This window comes from Engystomops pustulosus, chromosome 3 (genome assembly GCF_040894005.1).
Source record: "Engystomops pustulosus chromosome 3, aEngPut4.maternal, whole genome shotgun sequence".
In the NCBI taxonomy this organism is placed as follows: Eukaryota; Metazoa; Chordata; class Amphibia; order Anura; family Leptodactylidae; genus Engystomops; species Engystomops pustulosus.
This window is the reverse complement of record NC_092413.1, coordinates 184747993-184772981: the sequence shown is the minus strand read 5'-3', so window position 1 is coordinate 184772981 and position 24989 is coordinate 184747993. Positions and strand designations below refer to the sequence as shown.

The window sequence follows — 24989 nt, the reverse complement described above, 5'->3', positions numbered from 1 at the left end:
AGGTTAATCGGACCCAAAAACGTTTTTTATATTCCATGTTACCATTTATGCCTTGATAAATAGTTCAACCACAACCAAGACGAAAACATATATCTCTGTGAGAGCTGTACAGTAGGAAAAAATACTAGCAGTATACTCATATGCTGGGGTCATAACCCTGAATCAACCTGTCACTGTAAAGTCTGGACATCTGAACACTCCCTGAAAAAAACTTTTATCAATATGTGTTACATGTGTAAAACAGGTGTACTATGTGACAGATGGTTAAGCATAATTATCTTTTTCTAGACTTAAACGAGCGGAGCACATGTATAACAGGTCTGACCTGGTACAAGATTGTTATAATAGTCAGACATTTATCATTCATGTGAAAAATATGTCTGAGGCATCGGTCAGGATCATCATCATTCATGACATCTCCCAAGGACAAGTCTTCAATGTGTGTTCACGTGAAATATCTTTAGGCTGTCACACAAGGAGAATGATGAAACTTATCTAGAAGAACATATGACTTTCTTGCCTATAATAAGCAATGATAATTTCATAGACGGATTATGAAAGCAGCTCTGTCATTGGTTACAACACAGTGGGGCAGATTTACTTTCCCGGCCCATTCGCGATCCAGCGGCGCGTTCTCTGCGGTGGATTTGGGTCCGGCCGGGATTCATTAAGGCAATTCCTCCGACGTCCACCAGGTGGCGCTGCTGCGCTCAAGAGCATCGGAACGCAATCCGTTGGGTTTTCGTTCGGCCACGCCCTCCCCCCCGATTTCCTTCGCGTGCATGCCAGCACCGATGCGCCACAATCCAATCAGGTGCGCCAAAATCCCGGGGCAATTCAGGGGAAATCGGCACAAATCGGAAATATTCGGGTAACACGTCGGGAAACCGCGAATCGGGCCCTTAGTAAATGACCCCCAGTTTCTTTTTAGTCTATCCGACTATAATGAAATCTACTCGACTCTTAGTCGGCATAGATATCACTCATGATTTATGGTGTAAGTGATTATAAATTCAAAAGGATGCACATTTACAAAATTCATCAAATCCACTACATTGCAGAATATGCAGGAGTATCTCAAACCTGCCGTAAAAATCACTTTATTCAGCATCATTTTATAAAGCGTGTGTAATGTCGTGAGGATTGGATGGACTAGAGGACAGACACGAAGAGTAAGACTACACCCCCTCCACAGCTGTCAAAATGCCCAGCCCACCCTTAGGGGTGACTACTCGTCTACGTTCCCTTCCTACATCAGAGACAAAGACTGGATAACACAAACAAAGAAGAGTAGTCAACAAATACAGGTCAGAACCAAGAGGACAATGCAGTCCTCAATAATCAAAATGGATGGTCAGTAAAAAGGCGAATGGTCACAGAAGCCAAGTCAAGATAAACACCATGTAGCTCCAAAGATGACTTATAGCAAGTACAGGGGAAATAGCAGGCAAACCTTTTATGAGATGTCGTAGTTCCGATCTAGAAGGTGATTGGAACAGATCCCTGTCATTCAGACAAGACAGGATAGCAGGCAGTGGTGTAACTAGTGGTCCCCATAGCAAACTTTTGGCTGGGCCTTTCCGTAATTTACATATACATACTAATATATGTGTGTGTGTCCATTTATATGTGTATATGTATATACCTACCTTCACTTATAACATGTCCAGCAGTGGCCTCCCTTTACTAATAACATGTCCAGCAGCGGCCTCCCTTTGCTAATAACATGTCCAGCAGTGGCCTCCCTTTACTAATAACATGTCTAGCAGCGGCCTCCCTTTGCTAATAACATGTCCAGCAGCAGCCTCCCCCCACTAATAACATGTCCGGCAGCGGCGTCCCGTAACTAATAACATGTCCAGCAGTGGCCTCCCCTCATTAATTAAATGTCCAGCCGTGACCTCCCTTAACCTATAACATGCGCCAGCAGTGGCCTCCGCTCACTAATAAAATGTCCAGCAGTGGCCTTCCTTCACTAATAATATGTCCAGCAGCGGTCTCCCTTTACTTATAAGTAAAGGGAGGCCACTGCTGGACATGTTATAAGTAAAGGGAGACCGCTGCTGGACATATTATTAGTGAAGGGAGGCCACTGCTGGACATTTTATTAGTGAGCGGAGGCCACTGTTGGCGCATGTTATAGGTTAAGGGAGGTCACGGCTGGACATTTAATTAATTAAGGAAAGGCCACTGCTGGACATGTTATAAGTAAAGGGAGACCTCTGCTGGATATATTATTAGTGAAGGGAGGCCACTGCTGGACATGTTATTAGTGAGAGGGGGCCACTGCTGTACATGTTATTAGTGAGGGAAGGCCACTGCTGGATATGTTATAAGTGAAGGGAGACCGCTGCTGGACATATTATTAGTGAAGGGAGGCCACTGCTGGACATGTTATAAGTAAAGGGAGGCCACTGCTGGACATGTTATAAGTAAAGGGAGGCACTGCTGGACATGTTATAACATGTCCAGCAGTGGCCTCCCTTCACTAATAATATGTCCAGCAGTGGCCTCCCCTCACTAATAACATGTCCAGCAGTGGCCTCCACTCACTAATAACATGTCCCATCAGTGGCATCCCATCAATAATAAAGTGTCCAGCAGTGACCTCCCCTCACTAATAACATGTCCAGCAACAGCCTCCCCTCACTAATAACATGCCCACCAGTGGCTTCCACTCACTAATAACATGTCCCATGAGCAGCCTCCCATCAATAATGACATGTCCAGCAGTGACCTTCCCTCACTATTAAAATTGCCCAGCAGTGGCCTCCCTTCACTAATAAAATGTCCAGCAGCAGCCTCCACTCACTAATAACTTGTCCAGCAGTGACCTACTCTCACTAATAACATGTCCAGCAGCGGCCTGTCTTCACTTATAACATGTCCAGCAGCGGCATCCCCTCACTAATAACATGTCCAGCAGCAGCCTCCCCCCACTAATAACATGTCCAGCAGCGGCGTCCCCCCACTAATAACATGTCCAGCATCGGCGTCCCCTCACTAATAACATTTGCAGCAGCGGTCTCCCTTTACTTATAACATGTCCAGCAGTGGCCTTCCCTTATTAATTAAATGTCCAGCTGTGACCTCCCTTAACCTATAACATGCGCCAGCAGCGGCGTCCCCTCACTAATAACATGTCCAGCAGTGGCCTCCCCTCATTAATTAAATGTCCAGCAGGGACCTCCCTTAACCTATAACATGCGCCAGCAGTGGCCTCCGCTCACTAATAAAATGTCCAGCAGTGGCCTCCCTTCACTAATAATATGTCCAGCAGCAGTCTCCCTTCACTTATAACATGTCCAGCAGTGGCCTTCCTTCACTAATAATATGTCCAGCAGCAGTCTCCCTTCACTTATAACATGTCCAGCAGAGGCCTTCTCTCACTAATAACATGTCCAGCAGTGACCTCCCCTCACTAATAACATGTCCAGCAGTGGCCTCCACTCACTAATAACATGTCCCATCAGTGGCATCCCATCAATAATAACATGTCCCATCAGTGGTATCTCATCAATAATAACATGTCCAGGAGTGACTTCCCCTTACTAATAACATGTCCAGCAGCAGCCTCCCCTCACTAATAACATGCCCAGCAGTGGCTTCCACTCACTAATAACATGTCCTGCAGCAGCCTCCTCACACTAATAACATGTCCAGGAGTGACCTCCCCTTACTAATAACATGTCCAGCAGCAGTCTCTCTTCACTAATAACATGTCCCATTCCAGTCTCCCCTCACTAATAACATGTCCCATTCCAGCCTCCCCTCAATAATAACATGTCCCAGCAGTGCCCTCCCCTCACTAATAACATGTTCAGCAGCTACCGCCTCTCACTAATAACATGTCCAGCAGTGGCCCTATAGAAGAAAATGCACGGTCCAGCCAAAATCCCGACTCCCAATGATTTCTTTATTTAGTGCATGGATAGCAATACAAACATTCCACTCAGAAGGACGACAATCACCTACACATTTCGGAGAGACCAACTGTCCTTAGTCATGGCTAAAATACAATGACAGACATGTGCTTTTATAGGTGAGTACAGCTCCTCCCCAAACCACCCCCTGCTAAGAGATCATTTCCGATCCAGCCCATAAGGACTATACATAACATGTCAACATCTACAATTGCGTAAATAAAACGATCAACAAAGAAAAAGGAATAAGTAATGATGTATCCCAAACCCTCGCAGTTCCCCATCCAGTGGCAGCTATTATTCGCAACATGTAGTGTCCATATCAGTTCGCGGTGTATCTCAAAGTTCCGGTCCTATGTATAGCTTCCTGTTGCTTGGCGACGTGTTTAGAGTCATGTGACAAATCACGTGATAAATCCTCGGCGATGGAGTTACTCCTGTTGCTCGGCAACACATTAAAAGACCTGCAACCAATCACATGATAGCAGAGGCCCTCCCCCCTCATTAATAACATGTTCAGCAGTGGCCTCCCCTCACTAATAACATGTCCCAGCAGCGGCCTCCCTTAATAATAAAAGTAACAATGATTGTATGATCAGTGAAGTCTTAACTGCAATGCCACCATACAATGTTACATGTTACATCTTTTCTAGCAGCATGTATATATGTGCCACTCTGTTTTGTTCTGCAATTCAAATCCATTTACATGTGGCTTTATACAAGGGGATATCTGTATTTTGGGATTTATTCAAGTAAATGGGACTGAAATACAGTATCAGCCATTACTAAACATATAAGCTCTGTGAGCCGCATCAAGCAGCTGATCTCTAGGAGTGGCGCCTATAAATCACATATTGATGGCTTATGCTATGGATAGACTATTTAAGGCTCTGATCAAGGTATAGTTCTTAAAGCTTTCCTTAACTTTATCCACAATCGGAATGTAGTAACATTGTTTCAATTTACAATGTTATTTTACCAATTATAACTAAAAAGTTACATAAAGAAACTAAGACTGTACTAAAATTGTACATTTTCTAGCATAATCCTAACATCCTGACACTAAGTAGAATGTTAATCCTACATAAATGTAAATCTGGGTGTATTAGAAAACGCATTATGGCTCGGTGGTGAATATTATTACATATACTGTATGTACATTATGATCAGCTGATCAAGTTATCCATATGGACAGCTGGAATGAGTTACAATTATAGATACAAGATTTGTATTGTTATCACATTCACAATATATGTTGACTATGGAGCAGTATTTTTGTAGGAGACCTGGTTGCTGGGACCCAATGCACCCCCATTTCCTTTGCATAGAACCTCTATGTAATGTGACAACTCTATGAGCTTCTGTCTTGTTGATTGCAAGAGAGAATTCTGTGGAAATTTAAAGTGTAAAAGGCAGATTTGGAAGGAAGGAGGGAGGATAAGAAGACTCAACGTAAGTGGAGAAAGTGAGACTTGTTTGTTTAGATATTACAATGTTTATAGAGTTTACTTGAACTTACAATAAATATCAATAGTTTATAGCTATTGGGTAGATTTTTATCAATATTTAGAAAAATATCTGTATTTGGCACAATTAGCAACACAGTTAAGGGTTGTAGCGGTTTATTGTAGATCACTCGTCATGGTCAGTGCGGCCTTGTGAGAAATGGGCATAGTTTGTGATACATTTTGTGCAAAATTTTGGCACAATTTCAGTCAGCTAATGGTTAGTGAAACAATAATATACTGTTAGAATTCTGTCTTCGACAAGTAATTGTTATTTTTTGTGTGATCAAAAGTTATACAATTTTCCAATATACTCTCTGTATCAGTTCTTTATAGATTTCTAGATCTGTCCTTGTATAGAAAGCTTCTAAGTTCCAGTAGATAGAATCATGTCCATGGTCATGTGATGTCACACAGGTGCACAAGCTGTTAGTTTCACACAGCTCAGATTACTGATACTGATGCACCTGTGTGACCATGGACATGCTTCTGTTCACTGGAAGGAAACATAGAAGCTTTCTGTAGAAGGACAGCAAGCAGAGATATAGGAATCTGTGAAGAACTGATACAAAAAGTATTTTGGAAAATTGTATAACTATTCATTACACAAGCAATAACAATTATTGGCTGGAAGGGGGCAACCCTTTGAAGGTTTAAGAGATACCTTTTTTGGACCCCCGAATCTCCTGGACCCAGGTCCAGACTGCTAGGTTCTAGACATCATTAGATTGTCTGTCCAATGTACTATGCCTAACTATTGATGTTCTCTAGTGACTAAGTTGTAGATAGATTGATGGCCTTTCTTGCAGGTCTCATGACATTGGGGGTCATTTACTAAGGGCCCGATTCGCGTTTTCCCGACGTGTTACCCGAATATTTCTGATTTGCGCCGATTTCCCCTGAATTGCCCCGGGATTTTGGCGCACGCGATCGGATTGTGGCGCATCGGCACTGGCATGCACGCAACGGAAATTGGGGGGCGTGGCCAAATGAAAACCCGACGGATTCGGAAAAACCGCCGCATTTAAAAAAAAAAATCTGTCGCGGAGCTTGCACTTACATTCACTCGGCCCGGCTCGGTGAACTCCAGCGCGTTCCGATGCTTTTCAGCGAAGCAGCGCCACCTGGTGGACGGCGGAGGAACTACCTTAATAAATCCCGGCCGGACCCGAATCCAGCGGAGAGAACACGCCGCTGGATCGCGAATGGACCGGTTAAGTAAATCTGCCCCATTGGGTAGTGACCCTCTGCACCCCCTGAAGTTCCACCTCTAACAATAAGGACACTTTTCTTATTCCCCATGGAGTGATGTGATTACAGCCCCATAGAATATGTTGTAGTTATTTTTCTTGGGGATCTCTCCGGAATGCTGTGTGCAATGTCTGGAGCTGTTGTGTCAGTGTTTGTTACCAGGGTGATTACATCAGATTAAACAGTAACGCTGTATTACCCAGTGTAGTTATTGCTATTCTTATCAGCGCAGGGTTCAACCTATCTGCAAACAGTAGAAAAAACACTGGAATGAGTATCGGATAAGGCAGGATTATACGTGTTTATGTTAATCCTGCATCCTCTATACACATTCACAGAATGACTTCTCCAAATGGGTTTTGTCACAGTCCACACCAAAATGCTGCCATTGCTGTAACTAACAGGGGGAATATATGCACAGAAATATCCACCAGAGTGACGGGGTCACAATGATGTCTTTCTTGGTCTGCATGATATTGAATGCTCCTGAATATAGGTGGGGCCGAGCAGTGTCGTATTGTGTTACCCCGTTTTCGCTTATTTAATTGATTGGTTATGTCTTATTAATAGGCAGGTAATGATAAAGTCATTAACGAATGGTGGTGGGATAAAAGCTGCAAGTTATAAAGACCGCACTCACCAGGGTGTGTGGACTTCCCTTTGTGAGAATAGCCAGATTGTAGGGAGCTGCTGAAAATGTGTAACTTGTAATCTAATGCACTGGTTCCCAGCCTTTTTTGACACAGGGACTAGTAGAGGACATGTTTATGTTCCTCGATATGCCAAACGTTCCATTTGGATTTTGTGGTTACAGGCAGTTGCTGGGGTTGGCAATGAGAGGGGGTCAGCCAATGTGCTTCAGTAGGAGGATCTGGTAGAAGCAACCGCCGACTTAAGGAATGCTGGAGGTGCCTGGGCATGGCGGTTCTATTCCTTACACAACCCACCCTACCCACAACAGGAGTGACCAATAGGTGAAGGAATGGTTGTGGTTCCTGGACATGATGGTTCTATTCCTTACACATGCCACTACCCACAGCAGGAGTGGCCAATAGGTGAATGTGTGGTGGAGATGCCGGGACATCAAGGTTTTACTCCTTACATAATCAATGCCTGGAAACGTTGATTCTACACCTTTCACCTCCCACAAACCATAGCCGGAGTGGCCAATAAATGAAGGAGTGGTAGAGGTTCCTGGGCATGGCACTTCTACTCTTTACACCTCACATTACCTGCTCTATCCTCCTCCTGTGATCTGGGGCTAAGTGATGCCTGGCACTGGAGTGCAGCCCAGTGGTTGGTGAACACTGCTCTAATGGACGGCTCTCATTTGTTTAAATTGGTGCCATATAATGCTGCAGTTGCCTTCAATATATGGCCACTGTTTACAGATCTTTAGCGGACACATATATAATCCCGACACCCATTAATCAATCTCAGACTGCCTAATTAAAACACGGTATGCATAAACTATTATTATACTGGAACAAGCTTGAATAGTTATTGGGATAATCCTGTTAAATTGAGGACTTTTGGGCTGGTTACTGTGATTGCTGATGATCATGATTGGACAACCTCTAGCAAAAGACCAAAAAGTTAGTATTATATCCCAGTAATGGTCAGTAATGGATTTAGCATTTATCCTAAAGAATTTTGGAAAGTTTACTCCAACTGGTCATAGCTTATCATAGTTTATATGGTTGAACAAAGACACCACATCTTGTTGTGTTTTAGGCACAGGGAATGCCGAAGGGTTTCCACCACCTAGTTTTGATTTAGCCCTTACAATACACCTTCTGTGGCAAGACAGTGGGGTTTGAGGGTTTTTAAGTAAACCTATAAAAAACATTTTAATATGATGCATGAAATTAATAAGTGACAATTCTGCGTAACAGTACAAAATGATTTATGCCCTAAATCGGTAGTACAGAACTGCTCCTTCCATGCTCTAGGTAGGTGACAATGCTGGGAGTTGTAGTGTAACAGAATCTATAGTATCTGCTAATAAACCAGCAGGAACTTTACCTTTTCCTAAACAGTATATATTTCCGCCTACAATATAGGAAAAATCTACACTGTCACAGCCCTCCCCCACATCATCCTATAATTCTCTGTGATTCTCTCCAGAAGGTCTCTGTGTTGGAGATACAGACATAGCATTGTTAGAAACACTTGTCAGGGAGAAGCATACTGCTCGGAGAATCTGTTATTTAGTATGGAAGGTCTCGCTGTAAATCTCCCCTGCTTACATATGAAGAGTTTATAGAAAACCTGTCAGATAGCAAAGGGCTTTCTGCTACTGCGCTCAATTTTAACTCTTTCCCCCTATCTGATTCTATATCTCCCAAAAAACTATTAGGAAAAGCTGGTCATATCAGACATGTCTTATAATTAGAGATGAGCGAGCATACTCGTTCGAGCATTAGCGTACTCGAAGCGGCTCGTTGCTCGGATGAGTATTTCGCCCGCTCCAGAACGAGCTTTCACTTAAGGATAATTTATTGTCAATGCACCATCAGTCAATGTCTTCTGATAAGTTAGCAGATGTATGGAAACATCTGCAATGTGTTCTTCAGTGAAGCAGTAACACGCCCCTCCCTTTAGGTGCACATTTTGTCAGACACAGAGCAGCCACGAAACAAAACGGGTGCAAACACTTAAATACATATGCAAGCTCCAAAGACGTTCTTTCAGTGCAAAGTCAGACGGAAAACTGGTGCAGCCAGAATTATAGTATGGAAGGCCTGATCCTATTTGATCCAAACATATTGAAGATCTACAGCTACATAAATTCCTGATAAATATTAATGCAGACTGTGATAGAAATGTTTCCGCACCCACCGCTCATTGCACCTCAGACAGCTCAAAGTACCTCTGCTGACTCCCGTCCTACATTTACAATGGGTACATGAGCATCAAGAATGCATAACACTCCCCTCCCCCAATAACTATTATCCCTCCTGCATTATATGTGTTATAAGTAGTGGATGTTTATTGATCCATTTGTGTTTTAGGTTAAGTGATCTTTTTCACTCTTGTTAATGGGTTTATTTGTAGTCATTACTGCAAATAACTACTCAGCGCTGTGAGACTGTAATGGCCAATGCAATGGTCGTAGTAATCGAATCCTTCTAGTTATTGCTGTGTTCACACTGTGCTTCAGTATTCAGAAGGGAAACCCTATTTTGGAAAGAATTTTGTTTCCACACTCAAAAAATACATCTCAAATTTTGTTTCCACACTCAAAAAATACATACCGGTCAGTTATTATTATTTATACCAGGTCATTATCGCTTGAACGGAGACAGATGATAAAACTAGAATTTATCTTTTATTAAAACTGATTGTGCATACAACAAAATTATAACCTTTATCTGAGGAATAAGTAAATATTAAAGGTTTTGTCCAGACTACATTAAAATCTGCAACATAGTTTCAAAATACTCAGCACCGGCTGTTCATTCTGGCTGCTGCAGCTCCCGCTGCTGGTGCTGTCATGTGACAAGGGCAAGTCACCTCTGCAGCCAATCAACAGTCTCAGTGTAGTGCCCTGATACAGAGGAGCATTGAACTGTGGACATTTGTGAACATTTGAATACTTCGCCTATGCGAACTCAGCACTTCTTACTTTATTTTACATCAAGGGTTAACGTGTATTAATCTATAGTGTTTTGTTATATTTTGTTTATTTTTACTGTATCTGTAAAGACTAGTAGAGAAGTTTAATGAACATTGAGAGACATTTCTGACTTCTGATTTCTGTATCTCTATCTCTCAGAGAAGTCAGTAATTTTACAGCTATAGCAGAAATTGTTTTGCAGAAGAAAAACAGACTTGTTTACCAGACAAGCAGACAGCTTGACCTTTAGAGTGACAGGTGATGTCAGGAAGTTGTTTACTGTTTTGGAGTTTTGCTGCCATAGAATATTATGGGGGACTCAATGTAAGTGTATGGGAAAACGCTTTGTCATTTTGTTTGTGCAGAATGTAACCACTTCTCCCCTGGAATGAGTATATAAGGGGAATAGTCTCATTCCTTAGTGTCTGCAGTTATGGAAAAGAGCTTGAAGAAGACCGCCAGTCTATCTAATCAACCAGAAGAAGAAGCTGAGCGGGGATACTCTGCCATAGTCACAAGCCTTCCTCAGCATAGAACCCTTGAAAGAGTTATTCTATGATTTGCTTGTATTGCTTTGTACCTGAATTTCTATAGTTAAAGGGGTTGTCCGAGAGTTATGAAAAAAACAAAGGTGGCCGGGAGGGTGCTTAAAAACATAAAGATGTCTTACCTTCCAACGTCCTCCGGGTGTCCTGTTCTGCTGTCGCTCCAGTCCACGCCCCTTGTAAACAAACATGGCCGCCGGAGCAGTGCTGGATTCAGCTTCCTGCCGGACCCGACAACCATCTGTGAATAGGGACGGGTGGGCGTGGCTGGTCAAGGCCGGACGGAAGTCCAGCACTGCTCCGGTGGCCATGTTTGTTTACATGGTGCTCGGACCGGATCGACAGCAGAACGGGACACGAGGAGGACATCGGAAGGTAAGTACATCTTTATTTGTTTAAGCAGCCCCCTCCCAGCCACCTTTTGGTTTTTTTTCATAACTCTCAGACAACACCTTTAAGAAGGAAACTGTTCACTGCACACCCTGAGCAGCAACATGTAGTGACGCCTCCAAGCGGACCCAGCATAGTGTAAGGGCCACCCCTAACCCAGGCACTGATCAGCTAGATATTTTTTGCAAAAATATTTGTTCCCATATATCTAAATAGGATTTGTAAAAATCCATGCACATGCTGCACAAACAACTTCATCGCAGTGTCAACAACCAGCCTGACTGGTGTGAACATATGCTTACAACTTATGCACACATCCTTATTAGGAAAGCTTATAGGGTTTGGACGGGGGTGCATGATGCCTCTGGGGAACATATGGAGGTCTTCTGCTGCAGGATTCTGTATAATGTTTATATTAAAAAAAAAGTTCATACTACATTTGTATGACGGTTATCTCTCCTTTAAAAATCGTTGCAATATTCCCAATGAAGTCTTTTCCGACAGATTCGGGATGAGGTCGGTGTCAGACTCCACACATCTGGGTTTGCTTCATGGATTTTTCCCTCATGCCTTTTATTTTTTTCATCAGAGCCATCATGGCATATAAAACATGTTACTTCTTTCTTCTGTCTACCATTAAAATCCAGGGGAGGTTGGCATAGATTTTTCGAGGAGAAATGAGATTTATAGTAGTATGTATAATGTAGATGTTAGTACAGCTAGGTTCACATCACTTTTGGTTCAGGACTTAAAATGCACCATCACATGTGTATACTATATCTATGCATATTGTATGCCTACATAATAAACGTGGTGAAGACTCTGCCCTGGAACGCCCCTTTATGTGCAGAATTTTGTGGCGCGGAGGACACAGTGCAGCCGTGACACTTTATAAATACATGTACAAGCAGTTTCCAAGTTCTCTTCAGTGCAAAGTGCGACAGAAACTGGCACCAACACTTTAATAAGTTTGGGCATTTATAACTGCCATTGACTTCCATTGACGCTTCTTGTATAAAGCCAGTCCATATACATTTTTGTGCCCACTAATAAAGATATCAAGCCCTGTGCATGGGCAGGGTAATCAGAACTCTTCCTGTCAATCAATGGCAGATCTTAATATAGGCGGTATGGGCGGGTAATCGGGGCCTTCGGCGGTTCTGTCCTGTCCTCTTCTGGCCCGTGTGCATCACTGTGATCTGTTGATTTGCTGCGGCCATTTCATTAAAGGGGCCTCTGCTGTGGCCATTTTTATTAAAGGTGCATCTGATTTGGCAATTTCTTTAAAGGGGCATCTACTGTGGCCATTTCATTAAAGGATGGCTCTACTGTGGACATTTATTTAAATGGGGCTCTGCAGTGGTAATTTTAATCAAAGGGGGGCTCTGCAGTGGCCAATTCATTAAATGGGGGCTCTGCTGAGGACATTTCTTTAAAGGGGGGTGCTCTGCTGTGGACATTTCATTAAAGGATGCCTCTACTGTGGACATTTCTTTAAATGGGGCTCTGCAGTGGCCATTTTATTAAAGGGGGCTCTGCAGTGGTCGTGGCAATTTCATTAAAGGGGGGCTCTGCTGTGGATATTTCTGTATAGGGGGTGCTCTGCTGTGGACATTTATTAAATGAGGTGCTCTGCTAGAGGGGCCCTAGTCCATATGACGCTTAATCAGGACTCTCCTTGTGAATCACTGTGTGTATGAGGGGTAATCAACACTCTCACTGTCAATCACTGTGTGTGGGCGGAGTAATCAGGATGCTCACTACCAATCACTGTGTGTGGGCGGGGCAATCAGGATACTCACTACCAATCACTGTGTGTGGGAGGAGTAATCAGGATGCTCACTACCAATCACTGTGTGTGTGAGGGGTAATCAACATTCTCACTGTCAATCACTGTGTGTGGGCGGAGTAATCAGGATGCTCACTACCAATCACTGTGTGTGGGAGGAGTAATCAGGACTCTCCTTTTCAATCACTGTGTGTGGGGGGTAATCAGGACTCTCACTGTCACTCACTGTGTGTGGGTGGAGTAATCTGGAATCTCACTGTCAATCACTGTGTGTGGGTGGAGTAATCTGGACTCTCTCTGTCAATCACTGTGTGTGGGGGGTAATCAGGACTCTCACTGGCAATCACTGTGTGTGCGGGGGGGGGGGGTAATCAGGACTCTCAATGGCAATCACTGTGTGTGCGGTGAAATCAGGATTCTTACTGACAAAATGAAAAAAAAAATAATATTCACTTTAATATACATTTGTTACCTCAGTAGCCACATTTCAACATGGTTAGAATGCAAATGGTTAACAGAAACATATGACAGATGGAACAGAGCAGTGGTTGAACGGGGGATATATTGCCTTCTCTATGAGTAAAGTGTTTAGAGGAAGAAAGTTTCCACGTCTCTGGGGATTAAGGAAAAATATTTCATTCCCTCTTCCAGTAAAATGTTTGAAACAGAAATTAGTAGATAAAGTAGTAATAATGCAGATGTCTTCCTGTAAAAAGTTACGAGTGTCTGTAATAAGTTCTGTATGGCATTATAAAGGTGGCTGGTACTTCTCTTGGGTCATAATTATATGTATACTTTATGACCGTATTGTGAGAGACCAAACATAATTTACTGTGTAGGACGCCTACAATTCTAAGGCTGGTCCTGAGCAACGAGGTATAACAGGCCAAGAGCCGGAGGTCTTACTATTAATCCCTGCTTGCAATGGGCCATTGTATTAGCATCAAACCAGTTGTGTATGACTCAGTGTACAAATAGAAACACATACTGTGGCATTGATAACCTATAAGACGCCATGACTTTCATGCCAAGACAATAATTTCTCTCCCTCGAGACTTGTACTTCCCTGTAGAAAGGTCTTCTAGCCAGCACGTGATTAAACTATACGGCACAAAATGTTATACTCTATAGAAGCCCAAACTCCACTTATGAAGTTTTATACCTTGGGTCTCCTATGGTGTTCTGTATTACATCAAGAAAAGTGGTATTTTTCATGTCTCTATTACTTATAATATAACTTTGATTACAATATTTTATAGCAATTTTCCTTCTCTTATAGGTCAACAGGGATACAAAGACCCAAGAAATAGACTCGTAGCTGGAAATTCATCAACTAAATATAGGTATGTCATCTGATACAGTCCTGCCACTTTTGGTGACAATACCTCGGTATAATTTGGTGTGCTATGATGAGTGGCGATGAGCGGACGTTGGGTTCACACTGAATGTTGCAGATTTGGGTCCGCAGCGCAAGAACTGCATGTGACATGTTATTGTCAGCGCTGCATGCACATTGCCATTTTGGCAACAATTTCGTCGCTCATTGTGACACGAAGGGGAGTGACGATCCCAACCAATATGGTGGCATGCATAAACCGCTAGCAATTACAACCTATTGAGAGGGTTAACACCCATAGTCAGTGTTTGGGTCAAGGTCCATAAATCAGTTTAGCCAAATCCACCAGACCCAAACATTGATGGGTTCAATCATCACTACCTACTAGTGACTTTGGTCCAACAAACTTGCTCTGTGCACTTACGGACAGTGGGGTAACTACATGGGGAAGCAGCCATAGCAGCTGCTATGGGACTCGCAGTGTCAGGGGGCCCTGACACACTAAACAATGGAGAATGTGCACCACCACCATTATATACATATTATGCTGCACATTGTACAGCATAATATGTATATAACAGTGCACATCCTCCATAGTACACAGCATGAATCAGCAGCTCAGTTGAGAAATGTTGGGAGAGAGGGAGGAGACAACAGAACAACAAGACAAGGAATCTCTCATCTCTACTTCCCTACCGGGACAGGATTGTATAAGTGTATAAATGTATGTATGTGTGTACGAGTGTATAAATGTGTGAGTAAACATATATTTTTTGAGGTGGAAGGGGGCCCCATTCAGAAGTCTGCCTGTTCATTTCAGCTTTAGTGTCTCAAGGCAGTTTATTGCAAAAAAAAAAAAAACAATGTTGCAAAAATCACACAAAACGTGGCTGATTTTGTTTTCAGAAAATGTTCTACTCTTTAATGGGTGGGTTGAATTGTCCATCAAATGAATAGGCATGTGAATGGATCCTTTAAAAAAGTATAGCAGTTGTGTGAAACATATACAAAGAATTTTTGGCTTGTGGTGTATTCTTTAACTTACATTATTATCCTAAAAGAAGACTGAAATAAATGCATGCCTTGAAAAAAAAAAAGTCTTTTTTCCAGCGTTCAGAAAAGATGAAAAACGAATGTGTGAAAGAGGTCTTATCATAGTCCATATTACGTTTTTGTTATGACCTTGTGATAATGTTTTCTTGTAGCACCTGTACTATTTGCTGTAAGCGATAAGTTTGGTGCGGACGCTCATTTTTACGTTAGAGGCTGAAACATTGGAAGGTCAAGTTAATAACCTGTCTTCACAGGGTTAATACATTTCTGTTGTTCTATCAAATCACAAAATCTGCATGTACCAAAGGATCTAAGAGGCTGCAGATTTTTAGGGTTTGACCCCAGTGGTAATTCTGCAGCCGTTCTGCAGGCATCAGAATCTTGTCAAAATTGTCTGTTTTATGTTGCAGTTTTGTTGTTGCATGGAAGGGGGTGGAGCTCACACCAAAGTGCGGCAAATCTGCTGTTATCACATTACTTGTGCAGATAGCCTTAGGGTGATGCCACAGATGGTGTTTTGAACCCATTTTGAATAAGTTTGGGGCCAGTTTTTAAGCAAAAAGCGTTACTTTTTGCTTAAAAACTGGCCCCAAACTGGCCAAAAACGGGCCAAAAACAGATTCAAAACGGATTCAAAATGCCATTTGTGGCATCACCCTTAGGGATTACTCACTACTGTTTTCTAAAGAAAGCACACTGATCAGTGGTGTTTTAATCCTAAATTGGATCCATAGAAAAAAAAATTAAAAATGTTACTGTACAATATGTGTACAGTAAGAAGAAACACACCCTGATCCCAAAAACCGCATAAACAAAAATTGTATCAAAGTAGATTTTTCAACCATTTCCAAAGATCAGAAGCAAAATCCGTCTGCAATATTTTTCACCTTCAAAAAAATGCTGTAAAAACACCAGGAAAAATAGCACAAACAATTGCTGCATAAATCCGGAGTAGGATACTCAAAAAGTTGAAAGCGGCTGCAGATTTCCGGTGCCCTCACTGGTGGTAAGTGACTGCGTGTAGCAACTTCTGCAGAATCCTGACACATTGAGCACTTCCCAGCCAGCCCCCTCCTGCTGCGCTCCATCCACCTGTCTCTCTTCCCAATTTTTAGCAAGCCTTGAATCCCTGCGGTGGTGATAAATGGGTTACCGGGTCACAGATCTAGCCTCCAAATTGCAAGCCGGGAGCCACAAATCCTTGTAAATAGGACCCTTTCCACGCGGCTCACATTGTTTTCTAGTCTATTTCTGTCTGCTCTCCGAACACCTATTCTGTTGTGCTCCCTCCTCCTGGAATCCACTCACTCCCTCTCTTTTCTCCTCCTCTCTCCTGTTCTCTCTTCCCTGATTTTGGCAGTCTCTATTCATTTCTTCCTTCCTCCCCTCACCCCAGACATTCTCCTTCTATCTTTTTTATCTCCTTTCCTTAGCCTTTCTTTTTCCTTCTTCCCCTATTCACCACTTAGTGCAGCGGAGAGACCCCCACCACCACCTCCATCCGTAGAGTCTTTTCCTTCCCGTTTCCCTGGTAACCACCCGGAGTGCGGTCTCTGGCAGGCAGTCGGTGTCCCTGCACTCTCTGCACACTTCTGACTGTCTGAGAGAGTGCAGTATGGAGCCTCAGGCAGTGTCCGAGGAGGGGGATGTACTTTCCTGTGACCCTCCGAGCCCATGTGAAGAAGATCCCATCGAAGGGTGAGATGGACAGGGTTGGGATGAAAACCGGAGGATAGTGACATCTAAATATAGGAAGTGCTGAGAGTGTATGGCGTAACGTGTAGGTGTTTGTGTGTGTAGAATAATGCATGTCCTTCTGCCATTGTAGCGCAGGTGTTTGTCCTTCTGCACATCTCCCCTTGTGACACTTGTTTTCAGCAATCATATGACAGGTGCAGGTCCTCTATGTATCCGTGTGCGGCACAGGTATTGGTTACTTTATATTCCCGTGCGATGCCTTGCACAAGATGTTTGCGTTCGCCATGTGCAGGAATGTGGGTAGTTGTAGCAGTGGGTGTACGTGAGTGCAGAAGTATGGGTGTCATTTTTATATAAGCACATTACATTCCTCATCTATAGGACCTGGTGGGTGTAAAGGAATCTTTTCACATGCCTGTTCACATTAGTGCATCACATCCTGCAAAGTCTGCGTACACCTACATGCACTGTGACACATAATAACCCATCGCTATAAATGGCATGATACGCATACAAGCCCATATTCACTAAGCTGCCTTTTTTTTTCTAATAAGATAAAAAGACCTTTTTTGGGAGACGCATCAAAGACTTTTATTAATTTAATTAAAAATAGCCACGGGCGTTATGTGTGTGTGGGAGGCGACCATAGAAAGACAGATGTATGAGACGTGTATTGGTTTGGCAGAAGGACTTGCTTGGTGTATCAATGGTGATTATGTCGGGAAGTGTGTACAGAAAACAAGCAGGCACCAGAGGCCGCGCTTTATTACTCTGCTTAAATATAGATGTGTCCTACTTGGCTGCTAATACTGTAATTCCTAATTTTAAGCAATCCGTTACTTTCATTGAAACAACAATGTATCCCTTAAATGGAACAGAGTAACATACTCTTAAATGTTTTATACGCATCTCTGAGCAGTGTATCTGCATGGACTGAATTCACACCTGCAGTTTTTGTTGCAGTTTATGATGTTGTGTTTTAAGTCAAATTCAGAATCAGACTGAGCAGGAATTAAAACTATAAGGGCTAAAACAACCATGGTCAATACGGGAGCCACGGACTGCCCTCAGCCGGATTTCACGGATGGATCATAGTGCCAGAGATGGTACTCCAAGCATCACAGTGATGTATCATACATTGAGTCCTTGCTATAAGACAGTTTGGAGCTGCTGTTTTTAGGGGAAGCAGGGACACCTTGTATAATATATCACAATAATGCTCAGAATCCTATCCCTGACCATGGTCATCTGAAAAACTAACTGTACACAGATTGTTATGCAGATCTGCATTGTAATCTCCACAAAGTCTGCATTCATTTTTGTTATGTTTATTGCAGTTTTGATGCAGATTTGCATGCAGATTTTTTTTCCACACTAAATCTGCAACAAAACTGTAACGAGGTAAATATCACTCAAATTTGCAAATGCAGAAATCTGTAGGAATTTTGCATCAGCACAAATACGTCCCCCATAGACGGCAGTGGCTGTCCCATTTTTCCCTGTGTGCATGGCCTGTATGCCGTGTATTTATATGGAGAGGGGAGCCCTCCTCCTCTCGATCGTTCCGGATGTGTACCCGCCAGCTTGTAGCCGTTCATCTAAATGCAGCCTTAGGGCGCGTTCACACGTTGCGTTTTAGCCTGTGTTTTTATTGCGTTTGAAATGCATTACAATAGCTGAGGAGAAGTGATTTGCCTAATTAAATTACCATTTACATTTGTTAACACAATGTTAACGCATGTGTTAACAAAACACATGCTTTCGCGTATTGTGAACGCACACGTTAACATCGTGTTTACAATGTTTTGTAAATGCTAATGTTAACACAAATGTAATTAGGCAAATCACCTCTCCTCATCTGTTGTAATGCGTTTCAAACACAATGAAAACGCAGGCCAAAACGCACCGTGTGAACGTGCCCTCAGACCGACAGCACACGTGGTGTTTTTGAACCCATTTTGGTAAAACCTGTCGAAAATGCATGCGTTTTTTCACATACTGCTTAAAAACTGCGTGCTTTAAAACGCATCTGGTTTTGACCGTTTTTGTCCGTTTTTCCCAATTATCTTAATAGATAACGGTCAAAAAACAGATGCGATTTAAAAACGCATGCATTTTTAAATGGACTGAAAACGCATGCTTAAAAACGGACCAAAAACGCCATTATGTGGCATCACCCTGAGGGCACATACACACGATGTGTTGCTTCACATTTTTTTATGTGTTTTTGACACATTCCAAAGGCTTCAACCTTGATCACATGTTGAAGTAACACTGCTTTTCCATTGCATTTGCTAAAACGCAATGTGATCAAGGCTGAAACCTTTGGAATGTGTCAAAAACATATTAAAAAAACTTGACGCAACGCATCGTGTGAATGCGCCCTGGCTATTCCCTTTTCCATTTTTATCTACAGCTTCCCCAAATGCATGCAGTTCTAGCTTGGTGGAACCAGAACCCTATATGCCGCATCTGGGTGTGCTATTCTTTCAAATAGGGTCAGGCCCGATCCTGTACAGATACCCTCACTCCACAGGAGATGACCTAAACCCAGGCACAACCCATGGACAGGCATAGCGCTGTTTCTAAAATAAACAAAATGACCCATATGGTTATGTTTATGAGCCCTTATGGAAATATAGTAGTGATTAACATGGGACACACCTACGACGGGTAGAATGATATTAAACCTTTGCGTATCTTAAGATATGTATTTTTTAAAAATATGTACTCAGGATTCATGTGAACATCAAAAACCTGAGATCATCCAAAAAAGAGCAAAACATTGACTGCTTCCAGCTCCCAAGAATTAATAAGCTTCCACTGAAAAGCACTAGAGCTGGAGAGTGTTCCCATCACATTTCGGATAAATCCAATGTCGTTCTTCTTTAATTGCCAGCTCTAAAATAGACGCGCAGAAAAACTGTCAATGGGGAACATAAGAGATCTCAAGTGCTTCCTCTTCAGCTGTGATTTACACACACCACACTTTCCCTGGTCCATTCCTGGATGTGCATAGAGTGTTAATTGCCTTGTAAACATCAGTGAGCCAGAAATATAATGGATCTTCATCTACTGTAGCTGATAGTGGGACATCATGGGATTTACAGCTCCCCCGAGGGATCTGTGCACAATGCATGGTCCATATTACATATGTGTGAGCCCTCTGTGCTGAACGTAATACAGTATCCAGTTCTCCGCTAATATTATACAACGTGCAAAGACTCACGACACAATATTTTCCTCTTCAAATAGAAGAATGTAACAATGGTGTAACAATGATGGTGGATTTTTAGAAAATATGAGGTGCAGGGGTGATGTTTACAAATTGCATGAAGCCTAGCTCTAAGGCCGTGGTCACACGTACCGCTAGGTGTCCATTATAACACGACGCTAGCACACAGGGGGAGGTCCTCGGCCCTCCAGGGAAACGCATGCGATGGATAAGCCGATCGCATGCGTTTCTCTGGAAACGCATGTGCGTTTGGGCCGAGGACCGCCCCTTGTGCGCTAGCATCGCGTTATGAATGGACGCCTAGCGGTGCGTGTTACCGCGGCCTAAGGGTGATGCCACACATGGCGTTTTGGTCCGTTTTTCAACATTGTCAGTTAAAAAACGCATGCATTAAAAAAGGTTTTACCAATTAGCTTAATTAAAACTGGTCAAAAACGGATGCATTTCGTTTCGTGATGCCACACTTGGGGTTTTTGACAGGTTTAACGAATGCGTTTTTTACCGCATGCGTTTTTGGACGGACTGCTTAAAAATGGACCAAAATGGGTTCAAAACGCCATGTGTGGCATCACGCTAAGCAGTTTGCCAAAAACCGCATGCGTTTTCTCAAAACGCATCCATTTTTGACAGGTTTTACCAATTATCTTAATTAAAACTGGTCAAAAACAGATGCATTTTCTTTCATTAGGTGATTCCACGTATGGCGTTTTGAACCCGTTTTTGGTCAGTTTTTAAGCAGTACTTTAAAAAACCCATGCATTTTTCACAGGTTTTACCAGTTATCTTAATTCAAACTGGTCAAAAACACCATAGAAACACTGATGCGATCAGGCCGCGGCCCGCCCCGGTAGGCGTGGCTTTGTCTGCGTTTGCATTTTCACCGCAGACAAAGCGAAATTGCGCAATGAAAAATGGACAAAAACGCATGCGTTTTCAAAAAACGCATGCGTTTTTAAAAAACGGATGCGTTTTTTAACGCATGCGTTTTTAACGATCTGAAAACGCACTTAGTAAAAACGGCCCAAAAACGCCATGTGTGTCTTCACCCTAAGGGTATGCTCAAATGTTGCGTTTTGGCCTGAGTTTTCATTGCTTTTGAAACGCATTACAACAGCTGAGGAGAGGTGATTTGCCTACATTACTTTACTGTTAACATTTCAGTTTACAAACTGCTTCGTAAAAGCGATGTTAACACATGCGTTAACGTGTTATTAACAAATGTAAACGTAATGTAATTAGGCAAATATCCTCTTATCAGCTGTTGTAACGCATTTCAAACACAATGAGAACACAATCAAAATGCAACGTGTGAACGCACATCAGTTTTTTGGAGGCAGTTTTTAATGCCCAAACCAGGAGTGGCGAGAAATCGGAGTAGCAACTGTGTTAACATTGGATTTACATCACATTTACATTGTAATGTTAACAGATTGTAAAATGATTGTAAAAGCAATTCAAATGCCACCTGTGAACACGGCCTCATTAATCACACAGATGTAAATGGAAACAACGCTAGAGGGCAACAGATTGGATGTGACTACACCACAAAAACACGTTTACATGTTTATTATGTTTATATTTTTTGTGGTATTATTCCATTTTACAGATCTTTGCTCAGCAAATATTGCACTGTGACAAATATTAAAAGATTAGGACATTTTTGAGCTGGAATCCTCTCTTTAGTCCTGTGTAGCAGGTTTATAGCGGTTCTGTTGTTGCCTCTTGTTATTGTGAAGATGTTTATTGCTAATAGAGTCCTAGTGGTGTGAATCTGCTTCTATCAGTATATTTTGGATTATTTTTTCACATGCGGCTCTTCGATGCCACGGCCTGCACATTTGTTGTCATTATGTCCTTGTCATTCAGCCTGATGCTGCAGGGTGCTGAGGCTTGTTATTATTGTATCCACTGTTTGCTCTCTGAAGGCATCTCTTCATCTTCCTCATAAAACAATCCTCTACCACAGATCCTATCTCTGGGTTCTTTCTTTACAGACATTGATCGTTACTGCAGAATGTCACATTTTGCTTTGATGTGTGGGGTCTTGTTAGGTGCTGTGCAGGCTTCTACCAGAGCCTCATCTAGAATATGTCAATGACGCTAGAAATGATTTTATTTAAAGCGAACCTGTCACCAGGAATGTCATTTTTAGCTGGTAAGAGGTTCCAATAGCCTTTGCTTAGCTGATGTTGAAAATTCATTTGTTAGCATTCTGTATACTGCCACTACTTCATAAAACTTTATTTCACATCACCTAACTCCCTGCCAGGAGAGTGTGGTGTGTCCATGGTTGGGGGGGGCAGCTGCAACCTTTGTACCTTTGTGCCTATGTCTCAGTGTCCTTGTGCATTATTCCTCTCATCCAACTTGCTGTCATGTGCATTGAGCAGGTAGGGGATGGTGTGGAGGAGAAGAATAATGTGCAACATCCCCCACCGGGCCTAGCCTTTTCTTGGGGCCTGGAGGCAGCCGGGGCCCAGAATACCGGAGTGGCTGGCGGTTGCGGCCTAGGCATGCTGATGTCACGGTGCTTGGTATCGGGACCGGAGGGCTGACCTACAGCCTGGCAGGTCTCCAGCAGGTGGTGTTGGCAAGAAATGATATGGAGGGAGAGGCTGTGGTACTGGTTCTCCCTGGGGCAACCCCTTATTGTCTGTAATATATGTCCCTGGGTAATGGATGGGGAGCCTGTGGTGTTGATACAGCCGTATCCAGGGGTCAGACAGAGGCAATGTTGTACTCACGTGTGGAACTCACGGTTCTTTATTAGAACAACTGCAGGCCAAACGGGCCAAACGATCCTGTTACAGATTCTGGATTCCAGGATGATTCTGGATTACTGGAGTGGTCATGGAGAGTGATCCTCAGGAGTTGGTTCACCAGCCTGGCAGTAGGTGCAGGCTGGGATGTAGATGTGTCCAATGCAGGAAGCTGCAGCTTTGCCCTGGATGGTAGTTCTATGTGTAGCACTGAAGGTGTGCTACACACAGGGGGACATTTACATAAAGTGTCGGTGTCTGCATTGGCTTTGTTACCGACCTGCTCTCGGTAAGAAGACACACATTTAATATTGTGTAGCTGTGCAGATAAATTTCTGGCGCCGAGACCATTTTCTGTCCCTGGGACCAAAATCTGTCCCGAGAACCAGAAATGTGTCCAACAGTCAGAGAACAGGCAATAGCACTGATTTGTGTCCCTGCTAGACCAAATTTCTTTTGGTCTACTTTACGCCAGTTTACAGCGTCCAAAAATGGCTGCGACACATATTAATTGTGTCTGAGTTTCCACTCCGCCAAAGCCACGCCCCTTTTCAGAGAAGAGTCGGAGCAGGCGGAAAAAGTCATTTTTTCTGTCGCTGACAGCTAATAAATAGGTAGGAGAGCAGAAGATGCGGTGAAAGCGTCACAAAACTGGCGAAAACACCATAATAAATGTCCCCCACTGTCTCTCTGGTCACTGACAGATCTGTAATCTCTAGGGAGAGCTGGTGGTGAAAAACTGCTCCTGTGTCAGGAGCTAGATTCCAAGAGCTTCTCCTATGGTGAGAGCTGGGGCCTAGGAACTAGTCCTATGTCAGGAACTGGGGCCTAAGAGCTTATGAGGTCTGTCCTAAGAGCAAACCTGTGGTTAAAGACGATTTTCCTCCTCCCTGTCCAGGGGATTTTTTAAACCCTGGTCAGGTGGTGGCTCACTCTCCAATCACACTCCTGTTCTCATAAAGGAATATCATTGGATAACAATCTTACAATACTTAACCCTTGCGTGTTCAAGCAGTATAAACAGCTGCTGGTGCCTAACAATGACTGTTTTATCTATGAGGCGAGTTGCGCAGGCTCACCTGCTGGGGAGATACAGATGGAGGGCCTCATTTGGCAGGGGTGTTGCAAATGTATTGAGGAGACAGACACAGGCTGCTGAAGCTACCACCACCAACCCAGGACTTGCTACATGCTGCTGACAAGGAGCCAAATAATGTGAAATAAAGTACTCAAATTCTGAATGCTGACAAAAGCATTAAAATCGTTACAGCACAGACTAATGGAACCTGTCAGCAGCTAAAAATCACATTCCTGGTAACAGGTTCTCTTTAAAGGTTCCTTTTGGATGTAGTATAAGATATACATCTCTATGTTGCTTTCCTTTTATTTGTACAGCTATTCCAAAGTAGGTCAAGTAAAAATAACACTGTTTTTGGTGTTCATACGCCTATGGTTTGTGTCTTTTCTTCCTCAGTTTTTGGAAAAAATAGCTAGTTTGCATACATTTTCATCCAGAGAAATATTGGATGGCCTATTAGACTTCTTATACTTGCCTCCCTAAGGTTCTCCCTAAGGCTAAGTTCACGCCCCTGTTTGGCAGATTCGGTTACACATTCCGTTATTAATAGTGAAAGAAATAGCGCAACTGCTGATATCTATTTTTCCCGTTATTAATAACACATCCGTAACTGAAAGTAAAGGAAGGTCAATTAAAGCCTATGGAGGACTTTCCATGTTCAGCTTTGGTTACTTTCCCTAAATGGAAAGCCCAGGCATCCAGTAGGTGTGAACTAGACCTAAAGAACAAAGCACCCCTGAATGCCAACATAAGCCAACAGTTCTCTTCTCTCTACTGATGAAGGGAATCACCCTGAAATAGTTGTTTG

At 42.9% G+C, this 24989-nt stretch overlaps 1 protein-coding gene across 4 annotated transcripts in view; it reads left to right on the top strand.

Annotated features, from left to right (window-relative positions):
- Positions 1 to 24989, top strand: part of NGEF (neuronal guanine nucleotide exchange factor) — a 158904-nt gene that overhangs the window by 72098 nt on the left and 61817 nt on the right. For 3 of the 4 annotated variants that reach the window (XM_072143272.1, XM_072143275.1, XM_072143273.1), the window contains one exon: positions 14302 to 14365. In XM_072143272.1, coding sequence (XP_071999373.1) covers positions 14302 to 14365 — 64 coding nt within the window. Of the gene's footprint in view, positions 1 to 14301; positions 14366 to 16540; positions 17110 to 24989 lie in introns of those variants that run through there. The other variant, XM_072143276.1, reaches the window with a different exon arrangement.